Raw genomic sequence first — 18,047 nt, forward strand, 5'->3', positions numbered from 1 at the left:
ATTGTTGAGCAAAACCTGATTCAGTCTGTCAGTGATTTGAGACTACGACGTAGGTTCACCTTCCAACAAGACAATGACCCAAAGCATATTACTTAAGCAACACTCGAGTGGTCTAAGGGGAAACGTGTAAATGTTTTGGCGTCGCGTAGGCAAAGCACAGCAGACCTTAAGCCAATTGAGAATCAATGGTCAGGCTTGAAGATTGCTGTTCACCAGAGGAACCGATCTAACTTGAAGGAGTTGGAGCAGTTTTGCCTTGAGGAATGGGCAAAATTCCCAGTGGCCAGATGTGGAAAGCTCATAGAGACTTATCTAAAGTGAATTGCAGCTGTAATTGATGCAAAAGGAAGCGCTACAAGTACTGACTATAGGGGGTGAACAGTTATGCACACTGAAGTTTTAAGTTATTGTGTCCTATTTGTTGTTTTCTTCACAATAAAAAGAAAACCAAAGTTCACATTTGTAGGCATGTTCTTTACATGAACAGATGCAAACCCTCCAAAGAAAACAGTGAAATTCCAGGTTATGAGGAAGCAAAACATGGACAATGTCAAGAGGTGAATACTTTTGCAAGCCACTGTACACATTGCAAAATAAACTTTTGAATGTTTCGGTCTATGGTACTTGTCTGTACTCTATGTTCACATTGCAGTGATGAGATATCTCTGTAAGTGACTGTGTCCCCAGTGTCTTTTTTCTTCCATGAATAATAAAACTGTAGTTTTCCAGGTTGTAAGAGGGACAAAAATAAGTTCATCACCCTCTTACAAAAATGATGTTCCACCTCAGAGAAGAACAGAGAGCCTTATTCCTGTGAGCAAAGAGTGCATCTGCCTTGCCATAAGGGTAAAATATCTCAGCCACCAGATCAGCCACAGCAGAGGAGAGCAAATAGGCTTATTCCTGACTATGATGGTTGCCACCCCAGAGGAGTCTGAGTGCAGATATGTGACTGTGAAATGGATTGCCACTCCAGAGATGTCTGTTGTCTGGTGTTAGAGGAACTGATACAGTAGAGAGAAATACGTGGGTAATTTGCTGCAGCGCACACATATGCCACAACTGTTTTCTATATATATCTGCATTCCTTCCACCATCAGTAGGTGGCGACAGCAGAAAACATTCTTAAACCAGGGGCTGTCGAATCTTATATTTAAAAGGGCACACCAAAACCCAAATACCCTTCAGAGGCTCATACACGTACTATAACTCCGTACTGTAAGGGTATGTTTCCACGGTCAGAATTCCTTCAGGATTTGCTGTGGATTGGACGCCGCATACAGCCGCAGTGTGCAATCCGCAGAGTCCAGATGTTACAGCAAAGTGGAGGGGATTTTATGAAATCCTGTCTCCATTATGCGTGCACAGCCACACCCGGTGGCCCTGCGTAACTGGACATGCGGCACGTCTTTATAGACCGCAGCATGTCTATTTATCTTGCGGAGAAGGCTTTTTTTCTTGTGAAAAAATGCCTGTATGCTTCTTCGATGTCACTGTATGCCAATATTTTCCATTAAAGCATTGGTTCTAGGAGAGAATATGTGCATAATATGGTGCTGAATGGTAGCACGATAAAGCTTCATATAGTGTGCCTATGGCTTTGTGTTCCAGAGCATTGGAGAGCCCATATGAACAATACTCCAAGAGATCCGTCATTAATTTATGAATTTTTACATTTCTTTAATTACTTTTACAACTGTTTTTATATAATTTTATTGAAGAATCAGTAACAAAAGGAAGTTGATCAGCACCGTCAGATGAATACTTCTGTGCATCTGATCTGATAATTTGCTTTTAAACCATACTGTTCTCGAAGGCTGATCGTTCGAGATACCCTTAGGACACAGTTGTCATGGTCCAGTCCAGAGTTTATTTTCTGCTGTTCTCTCTCTGGACTGGTCATGCGGGGGTTAATCTCCTCGGCCTCGTTCTGGAGCTAGCTGGGCTATTTCAGTCCGTCACAGCCTGCTGACCAGTATTAGTGATAGCTCTAGCTTCCAGTTCAGAGCCTCTGACACTTGTACCTTGGTGCTCCTCCTGCCTTTGACTTGTATCCAAGTGTATGACCCGGACTGATCTCTGACCCTGTCTCTTGGTATTTGTCTCTGCTGCTACGTTCTCTGTCTGGCTTTTGATACCCCGGCTTGTATCCCGACCATGTCTTCCGTCTCACATTTTTGGACCCCGCGCTCATGTCTGGCTTTTTGACCCACGGCTTGGTATTTTGACTACGTGTATTGCTGCTACTTCTGGTACATCTGCTCCTGATAGTTTCTGACTCGATTCGTCTGACCACTCTCTCATTACCTGTGACACCTGTGCGGTTGCTCAGTGTTGCTACGCTTAGTGTGTAACCTCTCTTCATTCACAAGCTCCCCCTGGTGGAGGTTTCACTCCATTAGTCAGACGGACCAAGATCAGAATACAATGCTCGGACTGGCTGGCGGCTCTCCCGGCCCAAACATGACATCTTCATATATTTCAATGGTGCGGTCACACCAGGGGAGCCAACAGCCAGTCCGAGCATTGCATTCTGATCTCGGTCTGCTTGATAAGGCCATCTGATTGTGCCCTTACAGGTGAACCTAAGGGCATGAATCTGTTGTGGGAAAATCCTAAAAACCATAAAGCACCCTCCATATTTCTTTCTAAGGCAGCCATACTCTGTACTGGCTAATTAGGCCTGCTGTAAGAAAATGATAGGAAAACACATACCAACTGGATGCAACACGTCATATCTAATTATCCAACTTTTTATTTACCCTAACCTATTGCAAAATTTTGGAAGATGAAGTGTTATGATACATGCAAAATTTCTGCACAGATTAAACTGAGTAAAGCACATTTAGGAACACACATGAAACTTGTAACAGAGAGCAAAACTAATTATAGTAATCACTCTCATGCTTATTGCTAATTTTTAAACGACACAATAAAAAGTTACAATCTAATTGATTGCTGCAGGCCATTCCTTGTATACTATATACTACCCTTGCTTCCGTTTTCTTAATTGACACAATTATTCTAATAAATATTTGCTACTATAATGACTACACGAAGTCAAACATTCCTTATCATATGAAATATTATCTCAAATTTTCTGAAGAACGTGTATAGTGATCCAGAATGGAATCTATTACAAATACCTGTACTCAGACTAGAACAATGTACATAATGTTATCTAAAGTGGAAATGAGCCAAAATCTGCTTAAGGCCTCATTCAGACGTCCATGTTTCACGTTCTGTGATATTCTCCCATAGAACACGTACCTATTATAGCCAATTACGGTGCTGTTCACATATTCATATTTTTATAAGGACCATGTGTCAGAGCAAAAATCACTGAGTCATATCCATTTTTATCAGCACCACCGATGCAAAACTAACAAAATAAATCATGGATGGCATCAGTGTGCAGTCCGTGTGCTATGTGTGATTAACTTTTTTTTACGAGAAAAATCACAGATGTCTGAATAAGGCCTAAGGTACAAACAATGGCATTTAATGCAAGCAGAAGAGATCTGATTATGGGGTTGTGCCACCTGGACAAAACCTCTGTAAAACGGTTTTCTCATGAACAAAGTACATTTTAATCAATAGATCTTGGAATAATAATACATTTTACAATTACCGTATATACTCGTGTATAAGCCAAGATTTTCAGCACATTTGTTTGTGCTGAAAACGCCCCCTTTGGCTTATACATGAGTCATTGTCCCAGAAAGCCAGCGGGGGAGGGGGTGAAGGAGTGGCAGGAACCAGCCGCTGTCAAATCATACTCACCCCCTCTTGGCGCGGTCGCTGCACATCCTCCCTCCATCTCTGTTGTCCCGGTTAGGCAGCTTCTTTCCGTATTCAGCGGTCAGATGGTACCACTCGTTAATGTAATGAATATGCACGCGTCTCCACTCCCATAGGCGTGGAGCACAAATTCATTACTTTAATGAGCGGTGCCACATGACCGCTGAATAGTGTTGAGCGATACCTTCCGATATCGGATTGGATCGGACTGATACCCCCAAAATATCGGGTATCGCCGATTCCGATACCGGAAACCAATGCAAGTCAATGGGACACAAATATCGGAATGAAAATAAACCCTTTCTTTCCTTGTACATCCAGTTCGGGAGGGGGGAAGAGTGAGGGCGGTGCGTGGGCGGAGACTGTGCGCGTCTGTGTGTGCGGGCGGGGTCTGTACGGGCCTCTCGGGGGTCTGTGCGTGCCTGCCGGGGGTCTGTACGGGCCTGCCGGGGGTCTGTGCAGGCTGCCGGGGGTCTGTGCGGGCCTGCCGGGGGTCTGTGCGGGCCTGCCGGGGGTCTGTGCGGGCCCGCCGGGGGTTTGTGCGGGCTGCCGGGGGTCTGTGCGGGCCTCTCGGGGGGTCTTTGTGTCTGTGTGCGGGCATCTTCCGATGGGACTACAAGTCCCATCGGGCTATGCCTGCTACAATGACAGTGATTGACACATTAGCCAATGATGGGACAGTAGTAGTCCCATCATCCGGCTAATGTGTTTAATGTAAAAAAAAGACCCACAAATAAACATACATACTACATACATACATACATACTGCATACAACATACATACTACATACAACATACTACATGCATACTACATACATACATACTACATACATACTACATACATACATACTACATACATACATACAGTGGGGCAAAAAAGTATTTAGTCAGTCAGCAATAGTGCAAGTTCCACCACTTAAAAAGATGAGAGGCGTCTGTAATTTACATCATAGGTAGACCTCAACTATGGGAGACAAGCTGAGAAAAAAAATTCCAGAAAATCACATTGTCTGTTTTTTTTTCATTTGATTTGCATTTTATGGTGGAAAATAAGTATTTGGTCAGAAACAAAATTTCATCTCAATACTTTGTGATATATCCTTTGTTGGCAATGACAGAGGTCAAACGTTTTCTGTAAGTCTTCACAAGGTTGCCACACACTGCTGTTGGTATGTTGGCCCATTCCTCCATGCAGATCTCCTCTAGAGCAGTGATGTTTTTGGCTTTTCGCTTGGCAACACGGACTTTCAACTCCCTCCAAAGGTTTTCTATAGGGTTGAGATCTGGAGACTGGCTAGGCCACTCCAGGACCTTGAAATGCTTCTTACGAAGCCACTCCTTCGTTGCCCTGGCGGTGTGCTTTGGATCATTGTCATGTTGAAAGACCCAGCCACGTTTCATCTGCAATGCCCTTGGTGATGGAAGGAGGTTTGCACTCAAAATCTCACGATACATGGCCCCATTCATTCTTTCATGTACCCGGATCAGTCGTCCTGGCCCCTTTGCAGAGAAACAGCCCCAAAGCATGATGTTTCCACCACCATGCTTTACAGTAGGTATGGTGTTTGATGGATGCAACTCAGTATTCTTTTTCCTCCAAACACGACAAGTTGTGTTTCTACCAAATAGTTCCAGTTTGGTTTCATCAGACCATAGGACATTCTCCCAAAACTCCTTTGGATCATCCAAATGCTCTCTAGCAAACTTCAGATGGGCCCGGACATGTACAGGCTTAAGCAGTGGGACACGTCTGGCACTGCAGGATCTGAGTCCATGGTGGCGTAGTGTGTTACTTATGGTAGGCCTTGTTACATTGGTCCCAGCTCTCTGCAGTTCATTCACTAGGTCCCCCCGTGTGGTTCTGGGATTTTTGCTCACCGTTCTTGTGATCATTCTGACCCCACGGGGTGGGATTTTGCGTGGAGCACCAGATCGAGGGAGATTATCAGTGGTCTTGTATGTCTTCCATTTTCTAATTATTGCTCCCACAGTTGATTTCTTCACTCCAAGCTGGTTGGCTATTGCAGATTCAGTCTTCCCAGCCTGGTGCAGGGCTACAATTTTGTTTCTGGTGTCCTTTGACAGCTCTTTGGTCTTCACCATAGTGGAGTTTGGAGTCAGACTGTTTGAGGGTGTGCACAGGTGTCTTTTTATACTGATAACAAGTTTAAACAGGTGCCATTACTACAGGTAATGAGTGGAGGAAAGAGGAGACTCTTAAAAAGAAGTTACAGGTCTGTGAGAGCCAGAAATCTTGTTTGCTTGTTTCTGACCAAATACTTATTTTCCACCATAATATGCAAATCAAATGAAAAAAAAACAGACAATGTGATTTTCTGGATTTTTTTTTCTCAGTTTGTCTCCCATAGTTGAGGTCTACCTATGATGTAAATTACAGACGCCTCTCATCTTTTTAAGTGGTGGAACTTGCACTATTGCTGACTAAATACTTTTTTGCCCCACTGTACATACTACATACATACTACATACAATACATGAATACAATACATACATATAGACATACAGTACATATAACATAGAGTACATACTCACCATCACTTGTCACTTTGATCCCCAAAGCCAGTGTCATCTGTAAAAAATATTAAAATAACAAACAAACAAACAATACTCCCTGATCCGCAGAAATCCACGAGTGTCCCACGACGATCTCCCGTGGAGAACAGCAGCATCAGCTGACGCGACCGCTCTCTAGGGGCTCCAGGAATACAATGACGGGAGAAAGGTATTCTTCCGCACTGTATTCCTCCGCCACTGTAAAAAAATAGTCCCTAGTCTCACTTTTGGCATTGCTGTGTGAGAAAGTTCCCACGCAGCTTTTGCCATAAAGTGAGACCAGTGAACTATAGTAACCTCTCAGTGATGCACTGCAGGAGCCATTGTCTCCTGTCAGTGTGTCACTGAAGGTCCTATAGATGTCACTGTTCTATAGGGGAGATCGTTGTGGGACACTCGTGGATTTCTGCGGATCAGGGAGTATATTGGTTGTTTGTTATTTTAATATTTTTTACAGATGACACTGGCTTCGGGGATCAAAGTGACAAGTGATGGTGAGTATGTACTCTATGTTATATGTACTGTATGTCTATATGTATGTATTGTATGAAAGTATTGTATGTAGTATGTATGTATGTATGTAGTATGTATGTATGTAGTAGTATGTTGTATGTAGTATGTATGTTGTATGTAGTATATATGTATGTATGTAGTATGCATGTTTGTTTGTGTTTTTTTTACATTAAACACATTAGCCGGATAATGGGACTACTACTGTCCCATCATTGGCTAATGTGTCAATCACTGTCATTGTAGCAGGCATAGCCCGATGGGACTTGTAATCCCATCGGAAGATGCCTGCACACAGACACAAAGACCCCCGAGAGGCCCGCACAGACCCCCGAGAGGCCCGCACAGACCCCCGGCAGGCCCGCACAGACCCCCGGCAGGCCCGCACAGACCCCCGGGAGGCCCATACAGACCCCCGGCAGGCCCGCACAGACCCCCCATGGTCACGCACAGACCCCGCCCGCACACACAGACACGCAGTCTCCGCCCATGCACCGCCCACACTCCATTATAACGCATCATGATGACATCATTTCAGCATGCCTACAGGATGTGCCCACACTTCTTAGGATCCTCAACTGGCTCATTGCATTATGGGAACTTCCGATTCCGGTATTCGATATTGTAAAAATATCGGAACTCAGTATCGGAACTCCGATACCGCGAATATCGGCCAATACCCGATATTTGCAGTATCGGAATGCTCAACACTACCGCTGAACACAGGAAGAAGCTACCTCACCGGGACAACAGAGAAGCAGGGAAGTGTCAAGACCGCGCCAGTAGGGGGTGAGTATGACGGGGAGGTCAGGGGGAGCCGAGCTGTGCCGAGCCATGTATACAAGGGGGAGGACACCAAGCCATGAATACAAGGGGGAGGACGGGGGGAGGACAGGGAGGACGCCGAGCCATGTATACAACTGGGAGGACGCCTAGCTATGTATACAAGGGGGAGGATGAGGAGGACGCCGAGCCATGTATACAACAAGGGGGAGGACACCGAGCCATGTATACAAGGGGGAGGACGGGGGAGCCATGCATACAATAGGAGGAGCCACACATAACAGGACAGGACGGGGAGAGCCACATACCAGGACAGAGATGTGGGGATAATGCATACCTGGCTTATACTCGAGTCAATAAGCTTACCCAGTTTTCCGTGGCAAAATTAGGTGCCTCGGCTTGTACTCGGGTCAGTTTATACTCAAGTATAAACAGTATTTGTCTTAAAAAAATGTTCCTGTGCTGAGATAATCTTATGACTGTGTCCCTGCTGTGTGCTGTGTAATGGCTGTGTCTGACCGTACAGAACATGGTGTGATCATACCACAGCTTATGGGCAGGGGAGGAAACAAAAGAGAGGATACAGACAGGACAGCATGGGATCACAGATCATTCTTTCTCTGAGGTAAATAAAACATATTTAAAAACTATATGTAAATGTTTTACTTCACAGAAAGAATCATCTGTGATCCCGTGCTGCCTGTCTGTATCCTCTCTTTTGCGTCCTCCCCTTCCCAGGAGATGTGGTGTGATCAGATCAGATTTTCTCAGCACAGGAACATTTTTTTTAACACATCCAGTTGTGAAATGTATTTGTATCCCAAAATCTGTGGATTAAAATATACTTTGCTGATGGGAAAACCCCTTTAAATCACAACAACCAAGTGAACAGTTGATCTCTAGAATCTGTTTGGTGGAAGTAGAGGCAATTAGTGGAAATAGCAGGTGATCACACGTCTTCTATGGTGTCACAAAATATGTAGGGGCTATTCAAATTGTCAGATTACCATGTACTTGGTAACAGACAGTTTACCATATAATCATGTATCCTTAGGATAGGTGATCAGTATTCTAGCAGAGGAAAACCTCTTCGTCGTTGATATATTGCGAGAATTCACAATACAAAAATTGCTTACAATAATATGGTCATTTAGCATCAAGAGAGAAATGTTTCAAAAACCTTTATTTGTCTAATCAGACATAGACTTTGAAAGTAAGTTAATCAGCCTCCTCAGGCCTAGGAGATCAATTTATTAATATTTGCTATTTTAAAAACCAGTGACAGATCTACTTTGACTATATAGATGCACAGAATTTTTAAAGAGCGGTATTTCACTTTGGTCCAGTATGATGATATGAATATATCTGTAAGGTTTTGTATACCATGGCAGGTAAAGCATTATCTTAAAGGGGTTGTTTGGTCTTTGGCTACAAGTCTGAAGCCACTCTATGTGACTGCGGACTTGTGAATCCTCATATCGCTCACATTACTCGCTGTTAGAATTCTCTGGTGCCGGCAGCGAGCGGTCATGTGACTGCAAGTACGCGATATGTATAAAAATGTCACATTCCGACTAGATGGGGGCGGCCTCGCTCAATGGACGTGTACATGACCGGCCGCCATGTGAGGATGCACAAGTGTGCAGTCACATAAAGCTTAACCCCTTTAAGTCGATTATTATAATGCAGTAACAATGTATATCAAATTCAGTTCTTCAATATAAAGTATATATATGAACCAGACCCCAAACAACTTACTTGTAAGTATCTTCCATGTCTTCTTCTCATCGTCATAGTATTGGACCAGGTTGCTGGGCAGTCGGTCCGGTCCCGGAGGTAGTCCTCCCACTAATAATAACATCTTCTTGTTGGATCGAATTCTTCACCCAAAACAGAAGAGAAGAAGAATGAGCCGTGTCATATTTCCACAATGCCGGTGTCCTGATGTAATCTACTTTAATGGCTCTTGCATCTACACATAATCATGTCACAATAAGTTGGAGGTGAGGTCTGAGCAGGATGGCGCTCATAAAACAACTGAACATCCCTTACTAGTCAAAAGGAAAAATAAAAAGCTCCTCTGATGCCATTTGTCTAAGGTTCCTTCCAGAATTCCGTCTTTTTTTCTCCTGTTATCCCTATAAATCATGGCTCTTTACAGCTGAGCACTCATGAAATGCCCTGCAGTTGTGATAAGGTTAGGCATTAAAGTTACACATCAAAAATCATATTAGTCAGATCATTATTATAAGTCGTTTTACACCTACAGAACCTTGAAAAATGGTAAAGGTTATATTGGGAGACAGGAGACAAAGCTCAGCGAGCACTTAGATTACACAAGTTCCTCCAGAGTAATTAGCTGTGGGGGTAGAATGATAGGCGAGCGGGCGACACTCACTGGATGATGTACATTACAGGCCACATATTGGCTTCTTACATTATAGATCTTGATCATCTCCGCTCCTGCTCCCCCACCCCCATGCACTAGTGGCTAAAACACTGAGTGGGAATGTGTCATATAGCTGCAAGCTTCCCTGGAGTGGGGCCCTGCCAGTGATCTCCACTGATCCAGCGACAGAAACCTGCTCATCTGTGCTAAAGCCACTCTAATTCCATCCTTCTGCTATTTTGCTCTGCCATCGTCCCTTGGGGGCAACTATATAACAGTGTGACAACCCACCCACTGAGTGCAGGAAATTCTCTTTTTTTTTTTCTAACCAAGCTTGTGATTCCCAATATGCCCGCAAGCTCCAAGGTTCAAGTCTGCCTGGTAAATGAGAGTCTATGTGCTGCTTCGGCCCAAGTTTGTGTTATTTATTTATTATACAAAATTCGGGGATAGCGTTAAAAGGGTTTGTATGTTCTAGCCAAAATTCAGAAACTATATTTTATACAGTCCGATCGCTTTTCCTTATGTGGACAACCACAAAATCTATCTATCTATCTATCTATCTATCTATCTATCTATCTATCTATCTATCTATCTATCTATCTATTATCTATCTATCTATTCTATCATGTTTCATCTATTATCTATCTATCTGTTTTCTATCTATTGTCTATCTATCTATTATCTATCTATCTATCATTTATTTAAATTATCTATCTATCTATCTATCTATCTATCTATCTATCTATTCTATCATCTGATTCATCTATTATCTATTATCTATCTATCTGTTTTCTATCTATTATTATGTATGTATCTATCTATTGTCTATCTATCTATTATCTATCTATCTTATCTATCTATCTATCATCTATTTATATTATCTATCTATTATCTATCATCTATCTATTATCTACCTATCTACAGTGGGTACAGAAAGTATTCAGACCCCTTTAAATTTTTCACTCTTTGTTTCATTGCAGCCATTTAGTAAATTCAAAAAAGTTCATTTTTTCTCATTAATGTACACTCTGCACCTCATCTTTACTGTAAAAAAAGAAATGTAGAAATTTTTGCAAATTTATTAAAAAAGAAAAATTGAAATATCACATGGTCATAAGAATTCAGACCTTTTGCTCAGACACTCATGGTTAAGTCACATGCTGTCCATTTCCTTGTGATCCTCCTTGAGATGGTTCTACTCCTTCATTGGAGTCCAGCTGTGTTTAATTAAACTGATAGGACTTGATTTGTAAAGGCGAACACCTGTCTAGATAAGACAACACAGCTCACAGTGCATGTCAGACCAAATGAGAATCATGAGGTCAAAGGGACTGACCAAGGAGCTCAGAGACAGAATTGTGACAAGGCACAGATCTGGCCAAAGCTACAAAATAATTTCTGCAGTACTCAAGGTTCCTAAGAGCACAGTGGCTTCCATAATCCTTAAATGGAAGAAGTTTGGGACCACCAGAAGACTTCCTAAACCTGGCCGTCCAGCCAAACTGAGCAATCGTGGGAGAAGAGCCTTGGTGAGAGAGATAAAGAAGAACCCCAAGATCACTGTGGCTGAGCTCCACAGATGCAGTAGGGAGATGGGAGAAAGTTCCACAAAGTCAAGTATCACTGCAGCCCTCCACCAGTCAGGCCTTTATGGCAGAGTGGCCCGACGGAAGCCTCTCCTCAGTGCCAGACATATGAAAGCCCGCATAGAGTTTGCTAAAAAACACATAAAGGACTCCCAGACTATGAGAAATAAGATTCTCTCGTCTGATGAGACGAAGATAGAACTTTTTGGTGATAATGCTAAGCGGTATGTGTGGAGAAAACCAGGCACTGCTCATCACCTGCCCAATACAATCCCAACAGTCAAACATGGTGGTGGCAGCATCATGCTATGGGGGTGTTTTTCAGCTGCAGGGAAAGGATGACTTGTTGCAATTGAAGGAAACTGTCGCGATCCATTTTTGGATCTGTGTCAGAGTCTGGACTCTGTTATATAATCCTTTTTCCTTTCTGGCCCTCGGTGGTTAATATGTGTTTTTGCCCTCGGTGGCCGCTGGTGTTACTACATGTTTAGTTAGTCAGCAGGTGGTGACTACTTCCACTTCCCTTTATAAGCCCACCTGGTGCTGCAGATCACTGTTGGTAATACTGGTCATTTGCTAACCAACCTTGGTGAAGACTGGATCTACCTGGTTCAGAGGGGGTTCAGCTTATCTGGAGCAGTGGTGTTCCTGTTGGATGCTGATCGGGTGCCTTACTCTGCTGCTTGGAGCATTGGCAGCAGATAAAGCTAAGTTTTGGTTTTTGGTTGCGTTAACCCCTTAGTGTCTGTTTTAGCTTTCCTTTGGCTTGCGGTGCAGTTCACTTTATTCCCTGTCTCACCTCCTAGGGATGGGGTTGGGAGTTTAGCTCAGGGCTTAACAAGAGATAGGGACAGGTCGGGGAATTGGGCCTCACTACCATCAACTGTACCCCCAAGTTAAGGAAAGTCAGGGCATCTCCTTAGCCTGAGGGGCAGTTCAGAGGGCCCAGGTTCCTCGTCCCCTGTTTTCCCACTACTGCCCCGTGACATTATTACCAACAGTGATCTGCAGCACCAGGTGGGCTTAAAAAGGGAAGTGGGAGTACTCACCACCTGCTGACTAACTAAACATGTAGTAACACCAGCGGCCACCGGGGGCAAAAACCCATATTAACCCCCGAGGGCCAGAAAGGAAAAGGGTTTATATAAGAGAGTCCGGACTCTGACACAGATCCAAAAATGGATCATGACAGAAATATGAATGCGGCCAAGTACAGAGATATCCTGGATGAAAACCTCTTCCAGAGTGTTCTGGACCTTAGACTTGGCTGAAGGTTCACCTTCCAACAAGACAATGACCCTAAGCACACAGCTAAAATAACAAAGGAGTGGCTTCAGAACAACTCTGTGACCATTCTTGACTGGCCCAGCCAGAGCCCTGACCTAAACCCAATTGAGCATCTCTGGAGAGACCTGAAAATGCCTGTCTACCAATGTTCACCATCCAACCTGACGGAACTGGTGAGGTTCTGCAAGGAAGCATGGCAGAGGCTCCCCAGTTCCAGATGTGAAAAGACTCATGGCTGTACTAGCTCAAAAGGGTGCTTCTACTCAATACTGAGCAAAGGGTCTGAATACTTATGACCATGTGATATTTCAGGTTTTTTTTTAAATAAAATTGCAAAAATTTCTACATTTCTGTTTTTTTCATTCAGGACGGGGTGCAGAGTTTACATTAATGTGAAAAGACACTTTTTTTTAAATTTACCAAATGGCTGCATTGAAACAAAGAGTGAAAACTTTAAAGGGGTCTGAACACTTTCCATACCCACTGTATCTATCTATCTATCTATCTATCTATCTATCTATCTATCTATCTATCAATCTATCTTGTCTGTCTGTCTAATCTGTAGGCCACGTGCACACGTTCAGTATTTTACATCAGTGTTTGTAAGCCAAAATTAGGAGTGGGTAAAAAAAATGCAGAAGTGGTGACGTGTTTCTATTATATTTTTTTCTATTTTTGATGGTTCCACTTCTGATTTTGCAATACTTTCAGTTTTTGTTTTCATCTTCCCAGAGCCATAACTTTTCTATTTTTCCATTAATATGGCCGTATGAGGGCTTGATTTTTGCAGGACGAGTTGTACTTTTGAATGACACCACTGAATTTAGCATATAAAGTATTGGAAAACAGAAAAAAAGTGCAATTCCACGATTGTTTTGGGTTTTTTATTTACCATATTCATTATAAGGTAAAACAAACCAGGCAATATGATTCCCCAGGTCAGCATGAGTACGCTTCTACCATAAATGTATAGTTTATTTTTTATTTTAGTGGTGAACTTTTTTCAAAATTTATATGAAAAAAAGTTTTTGCTTTTGTCGCTATTTTCCAAGACCCGCACTGTTTTCATTTTTTGCGATCAGGGGCTGGGCGGGGGCCTAGCTGACATTGTTATTGATACCATTTTGGGGTAGATACGATGTATTGATCACCTCATTGCATTTTATTGCAATGTTGTGGCAGCCAAAAAACATAATTCTGGAGTTTTGATTTTTTTCATTATGCCGTTTACTGATTGGATTAATTTCCTTCATATTTTGATAGACTGGACATTTGAACGTAGCTATACTGATTATGTGTATTTTTTTATTTAATTGTTTTCTCTTTAATTGGGCAACACGGGGTGATTTTAACTTTTTTTATGTTTTTGTTATTTTTAACAACTTTTTTCACTTTGTACTGTCTTCAAGGGTCCCCTTAGGAAACTCGAAGCTGCGATCATCCAATCGCCTGTGATGCACACAGCAGATTAGCAGTGCTTCAACCCTGCTATGTATAGTAGAAATCATGATCTCCTATGAGGAAGCTCGCAATGACAGGAACGGGGGTCTTCTGCAGCCCTGGCTTAAATGACAACCCATCAGTGCCTTCCGATCACACGACAAGGGCGCTGATAGGTGGGATTTGTGACATGATTCCGACTGGCGCTTATTAAATCCTGTCAGAGACTGACAGTGGAATTTAACTGGATAGCAGCCATGGGTGGAGCTTCCACCCGCTGTTGTTAAAGGCACATGGCAAAGGCAAAGGTGGGGAAAGAAGTGGACTCAGCACTGGAGCCCGCATCAAAGTTGTGGAAATGATACATGATAAAGATACTGAAAGAAAAGGATACAGATAAATTATTCTCTCTTTGGGGTAAAACATTGCTTAACAACTGGCAGGAAAATGTTTTACCTCACAAAAAGAATCAGCTGAAATTTAATCCTGTCCTCTGTATACTCTCTTTTGTTTGCCCCCTGCCCAGGAGCTGTGGTATGATCAGCCCATGTCCCAGTACGGTCAGACACAGACATTACACAGTACATAGCAAGTACACGTTTATAAGGTTATCTCAGCACAGGAACATTTTTTTAAACACATCCAATTGTGGAAATTATTATTATTCCAAGATCTATTGATTAAGATGTATTTTGTTTGTGGGAAAACCCCTTTAAGGTTTAATTTAGAATGTGCGGGTACGCACAAATAGTGTGCCACCAGTGTCAGACCAGGGTAATTTAGCCCACCAGTGGAAATGTTTGAGGCATTGACTGTACTCTATAGAATAGAAGGGGTTATTTCTCATTGCAAAATCTTGCCCTTACAGAGAGTCAAATAGATGATGGCCCAAAAAGTAAAGGTAAATTTACACTGCACGATTATCATGGACCATGATTCCTAGGAAGGATTCCTATTTCACGATGATTGTGCAGTCTCAGCAGGATGACAATCAGCCGACGTATAAGCATGCTGCACAAAAGGTCATTGTTCTAAGCAGCACATCGTCCTGAACAGTGGCAGTGTATGAACACTGAACGATGTATCTGAATTGTGCTCTGCCTGTATAGACGAGCTATGAAATGACTGCTGACTGGCGAGCATGCTTCCGGTTGGCGGTTGTTTAACAAATCGCACACTGTAAATGAACCTTTATTCTACCCCTTTAGTATATATATATATAAATGAGCAAAACTATAAGCGACATTACATTGGACTGTCCTCTGCTGGATCTCATTGACCTCGCTTTGTCTAAGGGCCCTGTCACACATAGCGACTCACCAGCGATCCCGACAATGATATGAACTTGTCAGGATCGCTGGTGTGTCGCTACATGATCGCTGGTGAGCTGCCAAACAGGCAGCTTCACCAGCGATCAGCACCAGCAACGACGAGCGGGCGCGTCACAGTGTACCTTAGTTACCAGCGCACTGATGCAGGGAGCTGGTAGCCAAGGTAAACAGCGGGTTTCTAAGCGCCGCGCGGCACTTAGAAACCCGCTGTTTACCTTGGTTACCAGCTCCCTGCACCAGCGCGCTGGTAACTAAGGTACACAGAGGGTTTCTAAGCGCCACACGGCGCTTAGAAACCCACTGTTTACCTTGGTTACCAGCTCCTGCTCGCTGGTCGTTGCTCTCCCGCCTGCCACACGCAGCGATGCGTGCTGGCAAGCGGGAGACCAACGACCCAAAAAAAGTCCAGAGCTTTCAAGAATGATCAGCGATACCCTGCAGGGGGGGGCGGTTGCTGATACCTGTCACAAACAGCGATCTCGCTGGTGAGATCGCTGTTGCGTCACAAAACTTGTGACACAGCAGCGATCTCGCTAGCGAGATCGCTGTGTGTGACGGGGGCTTAAGCCCTTTGTGATGGCCACAAGTCCCGGTCCCCTGACAGACCAGTCCGACAGCTGCAACTGGGATTACAGACATTTCTTAGGACTGTTGTGCACCATGTAATAATCTGGTATGTTACCCTAATCTGGAAGTTTCAATCTATTCATGTCACTACTTATTACATTTATATAACTATTTATTGACTTTGATTTCTAATAAATTTGTGTGTTCATCATTTCAGTTTCTAAAATAAAATGTTGGGGTAAATCTAAATATGGACTGTCAAATAATTACCAATATCCTAATAATGAGAGTTAACCCATGCAATTCTCTTTTTTTTTTCTTCTTCCTACTACGGTGATCAGCAGAACAAATACAGAGCGTCTGTTGTCAACTTTGTGTTCAGTCTCCGGTAACTCATGTCATGACGGTATAACAGCACATTAAACTCAATGGGCTTAAAGTATCAAAATGGTCTCAAGGGAAAAGTGGACCCTGGTGACCATGACGTACATTGTGCAGGTATTCTAATTGTCTAGTTATGTACGACTTGCAATACTGGAATGGAATTACATATAAATTATGTAATATGAACTCAATCTTGTTACTAAATTAAAATGTAATGTCTATAAATAAATATACAGTATACAGAGTTAAACAAGGGAGTATGTCAAAGATAATGAAGTTATGATTGGTCAGCATTACACAGGGGGAGAAATACACGCCCCCAGTGAAAACTATCTGTTAACACCCCACAAATTTTAACTCATTAGGTGCCAAATACTTTGGTTGCTATTATCTTTGCAATGGAGAGGTGAAGTTAAAGAAAAAACAAAATGTTTTATTCCGCTCTGCAGCTAACATTATGTCATGTGTCCACTTCAACATGAAAAATGTAGTTACATTTAAAAACTTTGGTTTTCGATACTTTCTGTAAGAAAAGTAAGTATTTGATGAAGATGATATTAGCTAGGCATCTATCTAAAGCTATATTATTGCTATTGGTAAAGGGAACCTGTCATGTTGAAAATAGTATCTGATCTGAAGGCAGGATGTTATAGAGCAGGAGGAGCTGTTTTCCCTATATAACTGAGCATACAGAGATAGGTGTCAATCACTGAAAAGGAGCGCTCACTGGACACATAATAATACAACCACCAGAGAGTTAAATGAGTAAAATACAAGTTATGTTAAAGGGAACCTGTCACCAGAAAAAATGCTATTAACCTGCAGATGGGGTTAATCTGCAGGTTAATAGTGCTACAAACCTACCCAGAGCCCGCACTTAGCTGAACGCTGCAGAGAAAATAAAATTTATTTTCCTCAACAGCGTTTGGGTTTCAGTCACGGAGGTGGCACCGGCTCGTGTTTAGTCATCTCTATGCGGAGAGCAGCGCCTGCGACCACGCCCCTAGCACTGACTGACACTGGCTCTGCATTGTGGCCGGCTGTCAGTTAGTGCTGGGGGCACGGTTACAGACGCTGCTCTATATACTCAGCGCGGTGACTGAACCCGTGCCAACGCTGCCTCCCATGACAGAAACATGAGTTCTGCTGGAGTGAATAAGGTTCATTTTCTCCCTGCAACGTTCAGCTAAGTACAGGAGCCGGGCAGGTTAGTTACGCTAGAAGCAGGAAGATTAACTCTATATCTGCAGGTTAATAGCGTTTTTTCTGATGACAGGTACCCTAAAAGTTATGTTGGATCTTTTCTAACAAACCTATATACAGCTCTGGCAAAAATTAAGAGACCACTGCAAAATTTTCAGTTTCTCTGATTTTTCTCTATATAGGTATATT

General features: G+C 42.9%; 1 protein-coding gene across 1 annotated transcript in view; it reads right to left on the minus strand.

Moving 5' to 3' along the window:
• Positions 1-18,047, minus strand: part of KLHL14 (kelch like family member 14) — a 122,275-nt gene that overhangs the window by 82,411 nt on the left and 21,817 nt on the right. The window contains exon 3 of the mRNA XM_073583733.1: positions 9,427-9,548. Coding sequence (XP_073439834.1) covers positions 9,427-9,548 — 122 coding nt within the window. The remainder of the gene's footprint in view (positions 1-9,426; positions 9,549-18,047) is intronic.

This window comes from Dendrobates tinctorius, unplaced genomic scaffold (genome assembly GCF_039654945.1).
Source record: "Dendrobates tinctorius isolate UK_male_01 unplaced genomic scaffold, ASM3965494v1 ptg000081l, whole genome shotgun sequence".
Lineage (NCBI taxonomy): Eukaryota > Metazoa > Chordata > Amphibia > Anura > Dendrobatidae > Dendrobates > Dendrobates tinctorius.